The sequence below is a fragment of the Scardinius erythrophthalmus genome (genome assembly GCF_964197995.2).
Source record: "Scardinius erythrophthalmus genome assembly, chromosome: 13".
In the NCBI taxonomy this organism is placed as follows: Eukaryota; Metazoa; Chordata; class Actinopteri; order Cypriniformes; family Leuciscidae; genus Scardinius; species Scardinius erythrophthalmus.
In genome coordinates, this window is record NC_138233.1 from 11796847 (window position 1) to 11814420 (window position 17574).

Sequence of the window (17574 nt, forward strand, 5' to 3'; positions counted from 1 at the left end):
ACAGTATTTTCTGTCACATGGCCTTCTGCCATACGCACTGTAGTGTAAAAATAATAATAACCTGATTAAACATCTCATCTTACCTTTAAATCATTAAATCCAGTTAGAATTTTTTTTTTTTAACAAAGTACTACTGCTGTCAAGATGGAAATTTAGAACTATTCTACTAAATGTGTTGTCCAGACCTCCACTGGGAAGTAAATATAGAGACCGGACCACTTGGAAATTTAATTGAATACCCTGGCTCTACTCTGCTAGTTTACACTGCCCCGACCAATCAAGAGACAGGAGCTCAATGATTGGCTGATGTCATTGCTATGTCAGTCATCTCATGCTGCTTCACACAATTTACCTTGATGAATCTGGTCAATAATTTACCAGTAAGAACAAAAACTGCATTAGTTTGTAATTCATAGTGAAATTCACTATAACATTTCAATTTACATTTAGTCAATCAATATTAATTAGCAGCTGCAGCACACCCCTGATTCAATGCTCAAAATCTGAATCAAAAATGTATTCAGCGTAATCACAGTGATTCAGATAAATTGCATCACTAGAATCTCTACAGCACACAAAAATAACAGCTCTTCCAGTGTTACAACCACCATAGACACAGAGAAAGACACATGTCCCCCAATCCTCGCCCCTCAGATATTCAAAATAAAGATCTGAATATAACCGTGAATATGTGGTCACATCTGGGGTCTCAGAAATGAAGCGTTAGAAAAGCCATATGAGTTGCTTTTGGTCGATAACATGCCGTGGATTTTGGGGGGAGGTTGTATTAAGTGATAAGTTTCTTTTTTTGTCCACCTACAGGCACAAGACCCTCAAGTCCTGGAGCAGCTCTCGAAAAACATCACCCGCATGGGATTGACCAACTTCACCCTCAACTACCTCAGAGTAAGCAGAACAAAAATGATTTTGTTTAGTCTCTCTTACAGAAAAAGTATTGTGAAGAAACCATGGTCCATTGATGGTATCAGATGATAATTCTATGGTATTGTGGTATCTTGTATACCAGTGGTTCTCAACGAGAGGGCCAGGGACCACTAGGGGCCCTCAGCAAACATCAATCTCTCCATCCATCCATCCATCCATCTATCTATACCTATCTGTCTATTTATATATCAATACAAAATCAAGAGATGTTTTTAGGAAAAAAAATTTATATGCTACCAGCAAAGTGTGTAATCCGGCATTCTATAAAATGCCTAGGTAATGTATAGAATTAGGTAATGTATTTTTGCCAAAAACCATCAGGCATTCTATACATTGCCTTGGCATTCTATACAATACCGGGATTTCACACTTTGCTGGTAACATATATATCTCTCTAAATAAGAGAAAAATACTGAAAATATCTTAAATTGGGGAGGGGGAGGGGTGGTGGGATATTAACAGAATGCCTTCAAGTCAAACAGGCTGAGAACCACTGCTGTATACCATGGTATGTGTCCAAAAACTCATGATATTACCCTGGTAATTAAACATGGTAATTCCTTTTAACTTAGACTTCTTAGACTGTGCATACAGTAGATAGTGAAAAATGTAATATAAAATATGTATGTAAATTTGTACACTTATATGTGACTAAATGTGTCTGAGTGTGTGTGTGTGTGTGTTAACACTGCTCAGAATTTATTAGCCAGCTTCACAGTTGCTTTGTTTATTCTCGTCATTTCAGTGTGAGTGACAGCTCCGTTTTGCAAATGGGAGAACAAGAGAGGGAGAGAAAATGAATTGGATAGAGAGAATTAGCATAACATTAATGAGCGTTCCCGTTTGAGGTGCGGCATTGTGGGTCTCTCTCTGCACTGAGCTCGAGAAAACACAAACTTGTTTATCGCGAGCTGCTGGGAGAAGCGAAGGAAAAAAGGCCATTTCAAGGTTTTCAGAACAGCCGTTTTTTCTTCCACTGAGTGTGTCTTTCTCAGTTGTTGTTGTTGCTCGCATTAGACGCACAGTCTCACTTATAAACGCAGAGTTAAAATGCAGTGGAGCAGCCTAAGCTGAATTGTGAATTAAATTTGGATTATACGCAGCTCTTGTAACAGCAAGTCTGTGCGCCCTCAGCTAAATCTGCACCTGTTTTTTTCACTGCACATGATCAGCCATGGTGCATGTGTGACCCTGGACCACAAAACCCGTCATATGTTGCACGGGTATATTTGTGGCAATAGCCAACAAAACATTGTATGGGTCAAAATTATTGATTTTTCTTTTATGCCAAAAATCATTATGATATTAATTAAAGATCATGATCCATGAAGATAATTTGTAAATTTTTTGATAAATATATCAAAAATGTAGTTTTGTGAGTGGATGCAGCACAATTGCCTACATAAATGGACAACTTTAAAGGCAATTTTCTCTATATTTAGATTTTTTTGCTCCCTCAGATTCCAGATTTTTAAATAGTTGTATCTCCGCCAAATATTGCCCTATCCTAACAAACCATACATCAATTGAAATCTTAATGTATAAATCTCAATTTAAACAAATTTAACCATAAGACTGGTTTTGTGGTCCAGGGTCACATATACAGTAGTATATACCATCATGTATTTTATAAATACCGTGTGTATATACTGTCATATGTTCCCATTATTTAAAAAAAGCCTCAGACTCATTCGGCTCTGAAAGAAATTAATCATTCATAATTGTTTTGACTGACTTAATTGAGGGGTCAACCTCTGGGATTTTAGCAGTGCACTGTAATTCCCGTAAACAAGATCATTTTTCCTCTCTCAGGGGTAATTTCTCACGATCCTTGCATTGGCTTGCTGTAAAAATACCTCGTAAAAGTGACTCATTAGCATCGCTTGAAAAAACTGCATTTGTTTCAGCACGTTTATCAGTAGATCCACACTGAGGATGTTTCCTGTGCTCGGACGCAATAAGACAACTGTCCGGCGAGATGGACAAGGAAGCTTGTAGGTTTCCTCACATTCAGACTAGAAATAGCCCTGCTCTGTGGGCCCGGATCCAGAGATTGTTTCCCTGGACCTGTGGAAGTGAGAGGATACATCAGCGTTAGGATACGATCCTGTCAGTGGGAAATGATTTGTGTGTGTGTGCGTATCCGTGTGAATTTCAGGCCACCCGCTGTGTGATTTAAATGCTAATATTGTTAAATCTTTAAAATGGGTAAACTGACAGTAACTGATGATGTTTCATGTGTATTTTTATGTGTGTTTCTTCCAGTTGTGTGTCATTCTGGAGCCGATGCAAGAGTTAATGTCTCGACACAAGACCTACAACCTTAGCCCGAGAGACTGCCTAAAGACCTGTCTGTTCCAGAAGTGGCAAAGAATGGTGGCCCCTCCAGGTAACCGCAAATCACAGTATTACGGGACGGGGACGGTCCTAATGGCAGTAATTTGTGCTCTGATCAGATCCTCACGGATGTGTGTGTTTAATGTCATGGTCTTTGGGAATATAAGCTCTAATTCAGCTCTTCGGTGGGAGCTATCAGGGAAAACGAGTGGGAATTTTGTGGTTTTACATTCTTAGGTGGGCCTCTCCATCATTATTGACTCGATATAATACTAGAACAGACAACCTGCTAGTTTTAAAGTGACCCCAAAGTGTTTGGACAAGTAAGCGAAACTTTAAAAATGTATGAATGTCATAGCATTCAAAAAAATGTCAAAAAAAATTAAACAAAGTGTTTGTTGTAGTGTATTTAAAGAGCAATTAATTTATTAAGCAGAGAAAATGTATTAAATAAAATTATTTTATTAATAATTTTTATTAAATATATTTAAAAAAATCTGAATTTATTATAATGAAGATCATAATATATTGTAATATAAATAAATTGTTATGAGTATTATGAGGGTTTATATTCTATTGAGAGATAGAATACATCAAAAAGATCCGTGTCAACTTAATAGAAAGAATATTTTCTAGATTTTAGAATATTTTACACGTTCATAACATTTTTAATATTTCAGATAAAATGGGTCTTTTTACTTGTAATTATAGAGTTGCCTTTTATCATTTATACAATGTGTCTCTCACAAGGTAATATCATATGAATGGGTCATCATATGTAGGATTCCTTGGCATCCAAAAGTAAAAATGTGTATATATACATACATACACAATATATTTGTGTGTGTGGGGGGCAAATAGTCAAGTCACCTTCATTTATATAGCGCTTTTAACAATATTAATTGTTTCAAAGCAGCTGTACAGTGATAATAGGAAAGTACAGTAACAGAGATTGTTTTGGCTTTACAGCAGCTCTTGGATAAAGTCCAGCTAAAGTTAGTTTTGATTGATTGATTCACTTCCATTGCGAAGATCATTAGTTATTAACTTGGGGGCCGCTAACACAACACCGTTCTAACAGAAATTATGCTGTCCGCCCATCCGCACCAAACAGTGCCTGGTAGCTCGAGAACGCACTCCCGGAAATAGGTTCCAAGGTGCAAACGATTATCAGTTATCTCTACGCAAATCTCTGTGCAAACACAGACGTCGCGCATATGCGCATCAAGTGTTTAGTCCAAATGTATGCGCGTTTGAATATATATGTGCGCAGGCGTGTAGTCCTTCTTTACAAATCATCCCTCAACAAACTACTTGTCTGGCCTTAAAGATTTATAATACAGAATTAATTATCGCGTCCGCATAGCCACATGGTGTCTCTGTACAGATAAAACGACAACGTTTTATCTGTACAGAGGTAAAGGGAAGAGAAGGAGGCCTTCACAGGGGAGAGCCTAGTTAAAGGTGCTGTAAGCGATCCCGGGAGACGTTACTTCTTGTTGACATTCGAATTGTTGTCAAACAAAACGGAGGCTAGCTAGACCCTCCCTCCTCCTCATCCCGTCTCCTCCCTCCTCCCCTCCCTTCCGACATAAAGGAAAGTCCAAATAGTCACTACAAACAAAGTTAAGTTTTACTGATACTTCATTCAATGAGTAATGTCGCCAAGTTAGATAAATGCTTTTATATATTGCAGAACAGAATGCAGAAAAAGAGAAACATTATCTTAAAATCGTCTCGCCACCTGAGGTTATAAATAGCTCCCATACAAGGACGCAATAATAGCATGATAACGTTCGCGTTTCCCAGTGAGCATAAACAACGGCGGCGGCGTAAACAAATTTAGTCAAAGTTGTCAATAGCCTATAAATGAACATTCAAATTCATAACAAACAGTGGGTGAAAACAATCATTAACACAAAATGTCGCCCTACTGTGAATTTGCTTGATCATTTACAATAGAGATTGATCGCTGCTAGAAACATACATGTTGTATTCACCAAAGTTAACGCTGACTGCATAAATCTAGCTAATTACATCCTTGTGTTGGTTTGGCGAACATGAATGTCAGTTTAGAAAGAAAAATGGATTTACCTGTTCTGCAAAAACAGAGCAACTATGTCGGATTTGAAGCCCTTCTGCCGGCGGAGTTCTCGCCATCTTTTATTCATGCCTCAAAATAGCTTGAATGTAACTCTACACCCTTGCTTTATTTAGTATATGCGGATTCATGAATATGCTAATTAGCCCCGCCTCCCCTTACTCACACCAGCTCAGAGCTCCGAGATCCACTCTGTCAATTTTACTGTATAAACGCTGCACGATGGTAAGTGGAAATATGTGTCGCTCTCTACAACGTCGGACACGTAACAGTAATTAATATGATTACCCTTTTGCTTGACTACGTTATCAAACAGCTAATAATGTGTTGCTAATGTTACACAAACCAAGTTCCTGTTTGCCATCTCAGAGTCATACAGCTGCCTTCTAAAAATCAGCACCCTAACAAACGCTTTGAACAACGCTTTGAAAGGCATATAGGCATGTATCATAACATCGTAATATACATCATATACATAATTCACCCCCTGTATTGCTAAATGTGCCTGATTTGTCATATCAGTAGAAAAATATACATGTAAACCTGGCTTCTCTTGAGACTCCCCTGCTTCGCTGCAGTTAATGATATGTTAAAGCCCGCCGGCACGTTGATGTGATTGGTTACAAGGTAGTTTGTGACGTAAGAAACACCAGCGATTTCAAACCGTGTTTTTGAGACTGCAGTTATTTTTTCACTGCAGTTTAAAGGAGAAAATAATCAGCAATTGTGCTGACTTATGAATTTGCACATGGTTTGTCTTAAAGCATTTTAAAAACACCACATAGACATAGACAACATTAAAAAACTTGATTTTCACCACATGGGGATTTTAAATACACGGCATTTGGCAGATGACGAAGGGATTAGACATCAGTAGATATATCTTGTGTTTGATGCCTTTGTATGTCGCTTGCATGTTCCTCAGGGGGTCAGATCAATCAATGGCAATGATTTAAACTCGTCTTTAGAACACACAAAGGGTTTACTATACATTATGATCTAAACAGTGACAACATGACATGTATGAGACTGAAAACACATCCTTCATCCGCTCCCTGTGGATGAAACCCTGTACGACCCTCGTCCACTCGTTAGTCGTCAGCACTGGCCTTCTCACAATTCGTATCGAAGTGGATCTTCTGTAATTGTCGTTTCCTTATTAGCTTTGCTTCCCTCTTTCCTCCCATTCTTTTAAAATCTGGAGTTCAGGAACAGGAAGGAAAGAAGGTTGCCTTTAAACACTGATAAGTACATTTTTGGCCCTTTTTTCACATGTATATGTGTATGTGTGGAAATGAGTGCGTTTTAGTACGTCATTCACACACTTGCACTGATAAAAATACAAAAATAAAGGTTCTTCTCCAAAAAAACAAAACAATGTCCTTGGACAGTCTGTTTTGGATATGATGTGAATTCTGTCATACACAAACAATGTGGACACATCTCCCTGTGTGTGGTCAGAAAGAACATCTAAAATGCATTTTATTTTCAGGCATCATTGCATTAAAATTTACATTAATGACTAACATTGTGCCAAATATTAGTTATACTGAAATTAATAACAATACATGACTGTACATCCCATTCTTTACAACATTAGCTAACTTTTATTTTTATGGATATTGTATATAGTTTAGGGTTAGGAAAGATTTAAGAAGTATCTTATGCTCACCAAGGTTGCATTTATTTGATGAAAGATACAGTAAAAACTGTTATATTGTGAAATAATATGAAACATTTTATTATTTCTTTTTTTAATGTTTTAAATGTAATTTATTTCTGTTCAAATGTATTTTAAATATTATTTATTCCTGTAAAGCTGATTTTTAAGCATCATTACTCCAGTTTTGAGTGTCACATGTTCCTACAGAAATCATTCTAATATGCTGCTCAAGAAACGTGTATTGTTATTTTAAGAAATCTTATTAGTATAAGTATTTAGTCATAAATTTACAAAAAGTGTGTAAACTAATTTATAATAAAGATTTCTACATGTGAGATTAAAACAATTGTGCAATTAAAGTTATGTATTTTATTTTAATTTTTATCTGCTGTTATCAGCAGTCTTGCCATTTACATTTGCATATGTCTTCTGGTCCTGGATATGCATAACTACTTAATTTCTTAAGTAAATAAAGTAATAAATCTTGCTTTGGATATGGTTTCAGCTGGACATCCACAGAACTTCAAAACAGAAATGTTCCCCTCAAATCACAAAAAAGGTACTTGTCTCGTCTTCTGAATCATCTTCTAATAGGGCAACCTCATTCTGTATCTAAATGGAAACCTAAGAAATGCATTTTCCTCTCTGTTTGAATCATGAATGCTCAGCATAAAAAGAGAGATATTGCAGGTGGATATTTCAGTAGTCGTATTTCAGTATAAATAGGCAATTTGTTTGACTAAAACTTAATCAAAATTGTTTAAATTCTTCATTAAAAGGTATTTTAAAACAGGTTACATAAATGTGTTACATAAATTATCCAGGACTTATAAATCTCATTTTAAAGACTGTGATATTTAATGAAAGTAAACAGCATTTAGACATTAATGATATAAGCGTGCATGCATGGCTGCAGAGACTGCAGTGCGCACTGTTGAGCATTTATGCAAATGAAAGCAGAGGTTCTTTCTTACTAGTGCATGTCTTGGGAGATGTTTGAATGCTCTTTGAATCTCTCTCTCTCTCTCAAAAAAAGAAAAAAGCATGATGCATTTGTTTCCCTGTGTAATCGCCCATATGTGTTTGTGTGCTCTTATATGTTGGAAAAGTCTTTTTTCTTCCTCCGTGTGCATGCACTCGCATTGTGGCATGTTTGTGAGTGTGTGCGTTTGTCTTTTATTAATACTTCTCGTCTGTGTGTGCTTGTGTGTTTGGTGGAGAGCAGAGCCCACTCGACAGACCACGACCAAGAGAAGAAAGAGGAAGAACTCCGCCAGCAGTGCGTCTAACAGTAGCCTAGGCAACAGCGCTGGCGGCAAGAAACGCAGCCCTGCCAACAACTTCACTCTGGCCAGCCAGGTACCTGTAAGCATCAAATCTTCTTATTTACACACACACATTGTAACCATCCAAAATCCTTAATGCTATTTTGCTCTGATTGCTTTCCTAAGGATATGATTATAATTATGCTGTCAAAACACATATTAAGTGCCGCTTGTAGTTTTGATTCACAGCGAGTTGTTTGACAAGAACTCATTCCGTTGTATAGGGATAGTTCTGTCATTTTTACTCACCCACGTTATTTAAACCCCATATGACTTTGTTTCTACTGTACAACACAAAAGGTGATTTTTTTTTTTTTTTTGAGAAAATTATTTATTTGCATAAAAAAAGTCTTAATTATTTGTTTTTCTTTCAGCTCAGCTTTTAATAGTAAAAAAGTTTTATTTTCAGTATCTGATGCAGTATCTAAAGAATGCTCAATAGCCTACTAAATACATATAAAATATATTATAAAAATATATACAAAATAAATATATGATAAAAAATGTGAAAATATAATTGCTGAAATTTAAGCAAAGGTGGGTGGGTGGCCTGGTAAACCCCACACAGTTGGCAATATCCGAAATCCTTGTCCTTGTGGGGACATTTTTTGGTCCCCATGAGGAAAACAGCTTATAAGTCATACTAAATTATGTTTTTTGAAAATGTAAAAATGCATAAAGTTTTCTGTGATGGGTAGGTTCATGGGTAGGGTTAGTGTTGGGGATAGAATATACAGTTTGTACAGTTTATATATATATAAATATAATATATTCTATACATTACTTAGGCATTCTATAGAATGCTGGATTACACACTTTGCCGGTAACATATATATATATATATATATATATATATATATATATATATATATATATACACAATGAAAACTAATGATGACTAGGGCTGTCAAGTTCCAAAATTACATAAAAAGTACCAAAAACTGATCATACAAGTAGTTGACTTCTGCGCTATACAAATATTCTTGGCATTTGCCATAGCTCTCCTTGGCACGTTCATGAAAAAAGAGGAAACGTCTGATTCATAAACAAATCATACTTTTTAGTAAAATCTTTTCAGTGAATCAACTGATTCTTTTTATAAAACCAGATTGAATTATTTGTTTATAAATCTGACTCGACCTGGTTCTCAATTTCAACTCATGATTCAGTGATGTGTTTGCAATTGTTAAACGGCACACTGAATGGGATTATCAGTGAATAATGACTTAAATTTCAGTCTATTCCTCACACAAAACTACTGTACGGCTTCAGAAGACATATAGCGGATGGGTTGTATGGAATACTTTTATGATGTTTTATTTTAATTGCATTGAATAGTGCAATTACAAGTGACAAGCACCATCAAAATTTCTATTTTTGTGTTCCACTGAAATAAGAAATTCATACAGGTTTGGAACAGCCTCATTGTGAGTAAATGACAAGTGATTTTTCTTTTTTTTTTTCTTTTTTTTTGGGGGGGGGTGAACTTTCCTTTAAACTGTATTTTATCTGTATTGATTCTGCACCTTTAACAACTATTGACACATTACCGTGATGACGTTATAATAATGTGATATTACTTTGTTCATGGTTTGAGTTTTGGGCCATTACACATATAAAACATATTCAATTCCAATGCCAAAGTAAATACACTCTCAGCACCTTCACAGAGAGAGACTCCTTAGCCCTCATTTTCTATTCCTATATTACCCACTTACAGTGTTTAACCCCAATACAGAGGCATTTATCCCAGAGTGCCTCTTTATACCCCAGGCTTCCTTTTCAGGCATTACTCTAGCGGTTGATGTGTTCTCCCAGTTTGCACACCGCAGGGTCAAACGCGCAACACACGAGTGCTAAAGCTGTTTTGGGGAGTGGTATTGTGAGGCGGTAAATTTGTTTGCAGATGGATGATGGGATTTGTAGTGCGTGGCTTTTCCCCTGGAGTTCAGGGACACTTGGATACATGAATGCCAAAGAGGAGATTAAAGAGAAGAGACACCCAGAGCTGTTTGCTTACAAGCTCTGATGGCAAAAAAAATAAAAAATTCTTTACAAGAAGAATTCTCCAAAAAAAAAAAAATACAATTGTATCAAGCCTTTATTTGAACTTTTTTCTTCAGCTCAGCTTTATAATAATGATCGAACAATATACGTGTATATATACAGGGTTTTATTCAAAATCCAATGCCAATATCTAGTGAACAGGATGGCCAATGCCAAATATATAGTCAATTATATATGTTCATATTATACTATTATAAAATAAAAAATACATGTATTATATAAAATATTAAATTTATTTCAGCTTTTTAGATTTAGTTAACAGTAACAGCCCTGATCTGTATGATATAATTGAATTTTAAATTAAATATTCCATATAATTCCATTATATATATTCATCTATATGACCATATAACATTTTATATGTTTTATATAGATAGATTTATATAGATAGATTTAGATAGATAGATTTAGATAGATAGATTTAGATATAGATATATAGATATATAATTTCTCTCTCTGTGTGTAGGAAACTCTAATTGCATATATTTTGTCCTGCTTGTATCTAGCCAGTGTCCATCATTTTAAGGACAGCAGACACATTCACACAAGCAGAGAGCAAATTGTTGGTGTGAGCAACTGGCTCTGTGCCAGCACTCATTATCATATAGATCGTGTGTGTGTGTGTGTGTGTGTGTGTGTGTGTGTGTGTGTGTGTGTGTGTGTGTGTGTGTGTGTGTGTGTGTGTGTGTGTGTGTGTGTGTGTGTGTGTGTGTGTGTGTGTGTGTGTGTGTGTGTGTGTGTGTGTGTGTGTGTGTGTGTGTGTGTGGTTGTGGTCATACGGGTGTGTGTCGCAACGCTCTTCATTTTTCTCCCCATTCGAAGCAGCGAGCCTCATTGTAAGCAATGTCGCCGTGCGTCGTGGAGAGCAACACGCCGGTTACATATGTAGCGTGGCCACTTGGCTTTGTCTGTGCAGTCATCGCATGCTGCCTGATCGGCCTCCTACGTGAGCCCAATCACAATGAGCTGATCATGTGATCACCGGGTTGGGGAGGGGGTCTTGCGTTCAACAGTATTACAACAGTGCCCTCTTGTGATCATATTTTTGGCCTGAAATTATGATTTCCATAGTATTATAACATGTTGGATAGTTGTGCATGTGTAACATGCCTGGTTATGTGAAAGGATTGAACTTTTTCTCCAGTCTTAAAAAATGTCCAGCGCAAATGAGGGCTTTCTGTGCACCTCGAGCTCAGATCCAGGTGATGCTGCTGAGCCAGTTTGGGAACATTCATTCAGGTAGTCTGTGTTTAGCTGTGGGCGGCTCAGTGTGGGTTTAGCCACAGGCTACATCTAATTAGACAAGAGCACTGGACAGCCTTTCCATTTGATAGCAATTAGAGCTCTTCGTCAAACCACCAGCTGGAAACCTGTAGGTTGCGTGAACGTGTGTGTGTGTGTGTGTGTGTGTGTGCTAATGTTTGTGATCCCGGCCCCTGGTTTAAAACCCAGACTGCAGGGCGACAGTTGCCGTTCAAAAACAGATGGCAAATTCAAGGCTCGTTGGCAAGCGCCGTTCTTTTTTCTTTTTTTTTGTCTAATCGGTAACATTTCAGCTAATGACTTAATTAGCTATGCAAATTGACAAATCAGTGTGTGGATATTGTTATTTAGTCAAAAAGCCCACCTTAATGAATGAGAGTAATTAAGAAGCAGAGGGGTGGGAAGGACTGACGGTGACTCTGGGGTCTCAGCCAAACCCCTCACGAAACGACACGAGTCATCGCTCAAATAAACACAGATGCAACAGTAAAAGAGCTGAATCACGAGACAGGTTATGCAAAGTGAGCAGCTCCAGGAGTGTGAAGGGTACGAGGACTCGCACAGCTGGAAACCAGAAAATTAACAGGAAAACAAGGTGCACTTTACTTTTAAGGTTCAATTGGTTAACATTATTAAATATGCATTAGATAACATTAACTAACAATGTTCATTTCATTTATTAATGTAGAATAATGCTAATTTATGCATTTACTATTGTTAATATATGAATGTTCACAATACATTAACAAGGGCTGCCAACTTTTGAGTTTAGCTTGGAGTGAGGTTTTTTTTTGGGGGGGGGGGGTGTAAAAACAAATAAGTGTAATTGTGATTGTCAAAACATTTGGTAACTAAATAGAATTTTATGAAGTTTTGTGACAACATGTTACAATGTTTACATGACTGGTAGTATACAGTTTTTATTATTGCTTGACAAAGATTTAAATTCCATTCTTGTGATTTGATTCCGATTTTGATTCAATATTGACTAATTTGGATACATGTTTATTTTAAATTTTATTTAAAAAAAATAATCTCACCTAATGCTGTAAACATAGAGGGCCTAATCTGCTGGTATTATTAAAGGTTAAAAATAACAAATTCAATTAAATATAATGCAGTTTTTGTTATAATAACAATTATTTAATGGCATAAGTAAAAATATAATAAATATGTAATTTAGTGCTCAGCAAAATCTCCTCTCTAGCTATTTTTTTTATTCAATTAACATGCTATGGTCATCAAATGGCTTTCCTGAGGTAAATGTAACGTTATGTGACATAATTGTTCTCCTGCTGTTATATGGACCTCTTTCTGTGGTTGAAAAACACTAATTGGTCGATATTATGTATACTTTCGGTAAGTTGTACTGCATCTTTAAATAAAAAAGTAACAGATGATCGGTTCACGTGCACTTGAACTGAGGCGCTCAGCGATCTGTCACGTCACATTTACAAGCGCCAAACATATTTTTGTCTGAATTTCGTAATAAAATTGACGGAATCTAAGAGCTGAGAATTAGCTTAATACTGTATTAAAAGTATCTCTTTGCTCCGCAATTTTTCTGTTCATGAAAAAATGGATGTGTGGCGTGAGAGCGTGTGAAAAGTGTCAATTGCGTGAGTCTCACGCTCAATGCGTGAGAGTTGGCAGCCCTGCATTAACTAATGTTAAAGCGTTAGTTCACCCAAAAATTAAAAGTCACTATGTGACTAAATTCCGAAGATGAATGAAAGTCTTACGGGTTTGGGGCGACATGGGGGTGAGTAATTGATGACAGAATTAAAATTTTTGGGTGAACTCTCCCTTTAAATTTGTATGGCTTAAAATGTTAAATCTATTTTAAATAGTAATAATATTTCACAATATTCCTGTTTTCACTGTATTTTTGATCAAATAAATGCAGGATTGGTGAGCGGATGAGACTTCTTTCGAAAGCATTAAAAAAAATTGTACCGACCTCATACTTTTGAACGGTACTGTATGCATAACCACCATAATAAATGATGTAAAGTTCATTGTTAGTTGATTGTTACATAAGCTAATGTTAAGAATTGACCTTATTTTAAAGTGTTGCTGGGCTGATAGCACGTTTGCCATTTGCAGAAATTTGAATTAAAAGCAAAACTGCATTTGAAATGCAATCACAATGATTAATATGCACACTGACATTCAATTTCATTGCTTCTGTTGTAAAAAAATAATAATAATAATAATTTTAATGTCATACTAAAGTGTCACACACTACTACACACATTTCAGTTTAGCTTCGCCCAAATTATAACACTAAAGAACTTGACTGCATAAATATTTCATTAGAAACTTTTTTAATGCTTTGTATTTTAGATAAATTTATCTTAATTAAAAGCAACAAATGGAAAAGAAATGGTTTTTAAAATGTATTTTAGACATTTTAATTAAAAGCAACAAATCCAGTGGAAAAAATGCACATCCATTTGACTAGGTTTCTCTGCATTTCATCAGAACATTCTGATTAACAGTACAAAGTGCAAAAAGATAACAAATAAAAGTGCTAAAAATATATTTGTCCATGTGCATTTTTTCTTCTTGCAGCAGTAATTTGGTCAGCCTAAATTTACGGTTAGTCACTTTGCATTTTGACTGATTGGTTTCTGATTATAAATGCACATGTCATTTATATTTGCCCACATTAATGCGTCTCAGCAAAACGGATATGAATGCAGTCTACTATATAAGCACGCTAAATGCAAATTCACTTCACCGATGCTAATGCTGGGACTCAAATTATCTGTTGAACTCTCTCTCTTACCTATAAGGCAAAAATTGTTTGAGTTTCCATCCGTGTGTCTCATTTGTGTTTGCTCACTCATGTGGATTGTGGGGCTCCTAAACTTCCGTATGCTGATGTGGTTCTGTCCCATATGGAACTAATATTCTATCCCCTTCAATATGAGACAATTGGACGGTGGGCAATCATACACAGATTCAGAATGGGAGCTAGAGGAATAGACAAAGAGGCAGACAGGTAGAGATAAAGAGCTCCCGTGCTGCAGCGTGTCGACACACGATCAACGAAGCGTGTGCTCCAGTTAACTGATCAGTTGAGCCTGAGAATTCAGAGAGGAAAGAACAGAAGACTTGTGCTGCACTAAAACAAAGGTCTGATATTGTCAAGCTGTGAATGGCTTAAAAATTTGATAACAAATTATCACACAATTGATTGCAATTAATCATGTCTGTATATTTAATATTTTATATTAATGTTTGTATATTTTTTAATGTTTGTATATTGTATACATTTTATTTGTATTATATATATATATATATATATATATATATATATATATATACACACATTATTTTAGCACATTAAAAAGGTTGTAACTAATTCATCTCAATTTAATCAATTAATCACATCTAATCTTTATATATTTCATTGAATATGTTTAATATACTATATTTAATACATTATTTTTGAAATATAATGTTACTAAGAATGTATATAAATATGGATATTTCCCAACCCTAGATTAAACATTTTATTTTATTAGGGATTACTGGTCACCGTCCAACATTAGTAGTGTTGATCTCGTTTCTGTTACAGATTTCATCTGTACCCAAAGTTTCTTCACAAGTATGAAACTTGTCTTTAATATTGTTGTTCTTTTGTTAGTTTTTTTTTTTTTTTTTGACTGTGTCACTGTATTTATTGCAGGATGTGATGGTGGTAGGTGAGCCCACTCTGATGGGCGGGGAGTTTGGCGATGAGGACGAGCGTCTGATCACGCGGCTAGAAAACACACAATACGACGCCACCAACGGTCTGGACGATGACGACGACTTCACGAGCTCGCCGGCACTCGGCAACAACAGTCCCTGGAACAGCAAGCCGCCCACAGGGCAGGACAGCAAGCCAGAGAGTACGGCCTCGCAGCCCTCTCAGTAGGAGACAACATGTGCAATGTCCCGTTAAACCACCAGGGCGGCGCACTCTCTCTCTCTCTGACCTCACTTTTTACCCTCAATGATGTAAATCCCATGTCATGGTGTTACTGATGGTTCCACTCCGTATTTTGGGTAACATTTAGGAACTCCACTGACCAAACTTTGGCAGCAATATTTGCTCACTTGATTTTTTTTAAAATCATCTAGCTAGGCTACAAAGCAGCGCAAGAAATGTGACTCTTGGGAGGAACTTGACTTTATTAAGGCTGAATGAGGTCTGAATTAACAGAGACCTGAATTTGGGACAACTTTAGCCCAATAATCAATGTAAAAATAAAAAACTACCGTCTGTCTCGCAGTTCATCACACATCTCCGTAATGACTTCAGTTGGCAACCACACTCAACGTCAACCAATGCTGAAGAGATGGTCATGTTGGCTGTCCTCTAACTGAAGACTGGAACTGCAGAGGCATCCACCGAGACCAATCCCTGAACATTTGCATTTTTATTGGAAATTCGTTTGGCTATTGTCTTCTTCCCTCTGCTTTCAATTAAAAGTGAACCGCCAAGCATTTCTTCAACACAACAGACTGTATTAACAAAGACAGCTTGTATAGAAGAAACAACTTTGGCAGTTACCATTTACAGATTGTACTTTAATTCAAATATTCCTATTTGATTTCAGAGTCAATGTGTTATTTTATTAATTTGTGACTATTATGTGTTTTCCTCGTACTGTACCATCAAGATTAGGAGTTACTTTTTTGACAGGCAGGCACATATGAAAAGCATATTTGTCCATCTTTCGTCTCTCTCCCAGTATTGACTTAATTTCAAAATGGAATACGTTATGTTTCTGCATGACATTTTGAAATCTGTAACATGTTTATTGCCAGACTTTTGAGGTCATGCTGGACTTTGGTTATCGGTTTGAAAGCACAGTAACCAGGGTTTTGACAGTAAAAATGCATTCTGCTTCATCTGATGTCATTGAAGTCGACCAACCTTGATGTAAACGACAGCTGTTTTGACATTTACAAATTATTTGACTTTTTTTTTTTTATATGATGGATTTCATACTCAGGAATGAACACCATACTGAGAAATGAGAATGTTAAATACAGATTACTAAATCCAGCCACAAATATTCTGTTCATTAGCTTTAAATGAGTTGAAATAACATTCATTATGACAAGCTTCACACTGCTTTTACTATGTATGAAAACAGCCCTTTTATCTGAAAATCATCATTCTAAAAAATGCAATGCCCTTTCAGCAAGTTACATGATCATGTTTATACAGCTTTATGTAATTTATGTAGCTAGATACACGCACCTTTTTCCATATACTGTACATTGGATTTTTAAGTCCCTTTAAAAGTTGCATACAGTGTGCTTTAATGATTGAAAGGATGATGATGATGATGATGATAAAGAGCCAAATATTACTTTTTTAATTAGTTTCTTTGTTTCTGTACTTTATTACAAAACTTATTTCCTGAATGTTCTCAAATCTTGAGATATTTCCAAAACCAACAAAATGACAAGACACAATATCAGCCACCCACCGTTTTATCCTTGTATTATTGAAACTCTGCACAGTTTGTAAAATATTTAGCAGAGGTGTTTTTTGTGTCATATCCAAAACTCTTCTATGTATGCTTTGCCATTTTGTGTGCCAATAAATTGTGCTTACAAAACTTTTTGCATCAATATAAACTTTGTCCCACACTTCTAAGCTGTGTGTGTGTGTGTTGCTCCGACCTGACTTATGGAATACCGCTGCACATCTCTCGTCGAAGTACTTATGTTTGTGACTACAATCTTCCTGAGTTCCTGACAGTATAAGAAGGTTCCTGATCTCCACTCTTCGTTCTTTCCTCTTGTAGAGTCTCAAGAAAGTCCCAATAGCGCCACCCTGTGTTCAATATCACACACTGAGCTCG

At 36.2% G+C, this 17574-nt stretch overlaps 1 protein-coding gene across 2 annotated transcripts in view; it reads left to right on the top strand.

The window, feature by feature from the left end:
• The window catches only part of ldb2a (LIM domain binding 2a), a 63687-nt gene extending 46323 nt beyond the window's left edge, over nucleotides 1-17364 (top strand). The window contains exons 5-9 of one of the 2 annotated variants that reach the window (XM_081382039.1): nucleotides 823-906; nucleotides 3211-3334; nucleotides 7552-7605; nucleotides 8272-8411; nucleotides 15399-17364. In XM_081382039.1, the coding sequence (XP_081238165.1) occupies nucleotides 823-906; nucleotides 3211-3334; nucleotides 7552-7605; nucleotides 8272-8411; nucleotides 15399-15629 (633 nt within the window). In that variant the 3' untranslated portion in view covers nucleotides 15630-17364. The remainder of the gene's footprint in view (nucleotides 1-822; nucleotides 907-3210; nucleotides 3335-7551; nucleotides 7606-8271; nucleotides 8412-15398) is intronic. The other variant, XM_081382040.1, reaches the window with a different exon arrangement.
• Nucleotides 17365-17574: the final 210 nt, after the last annotated feature.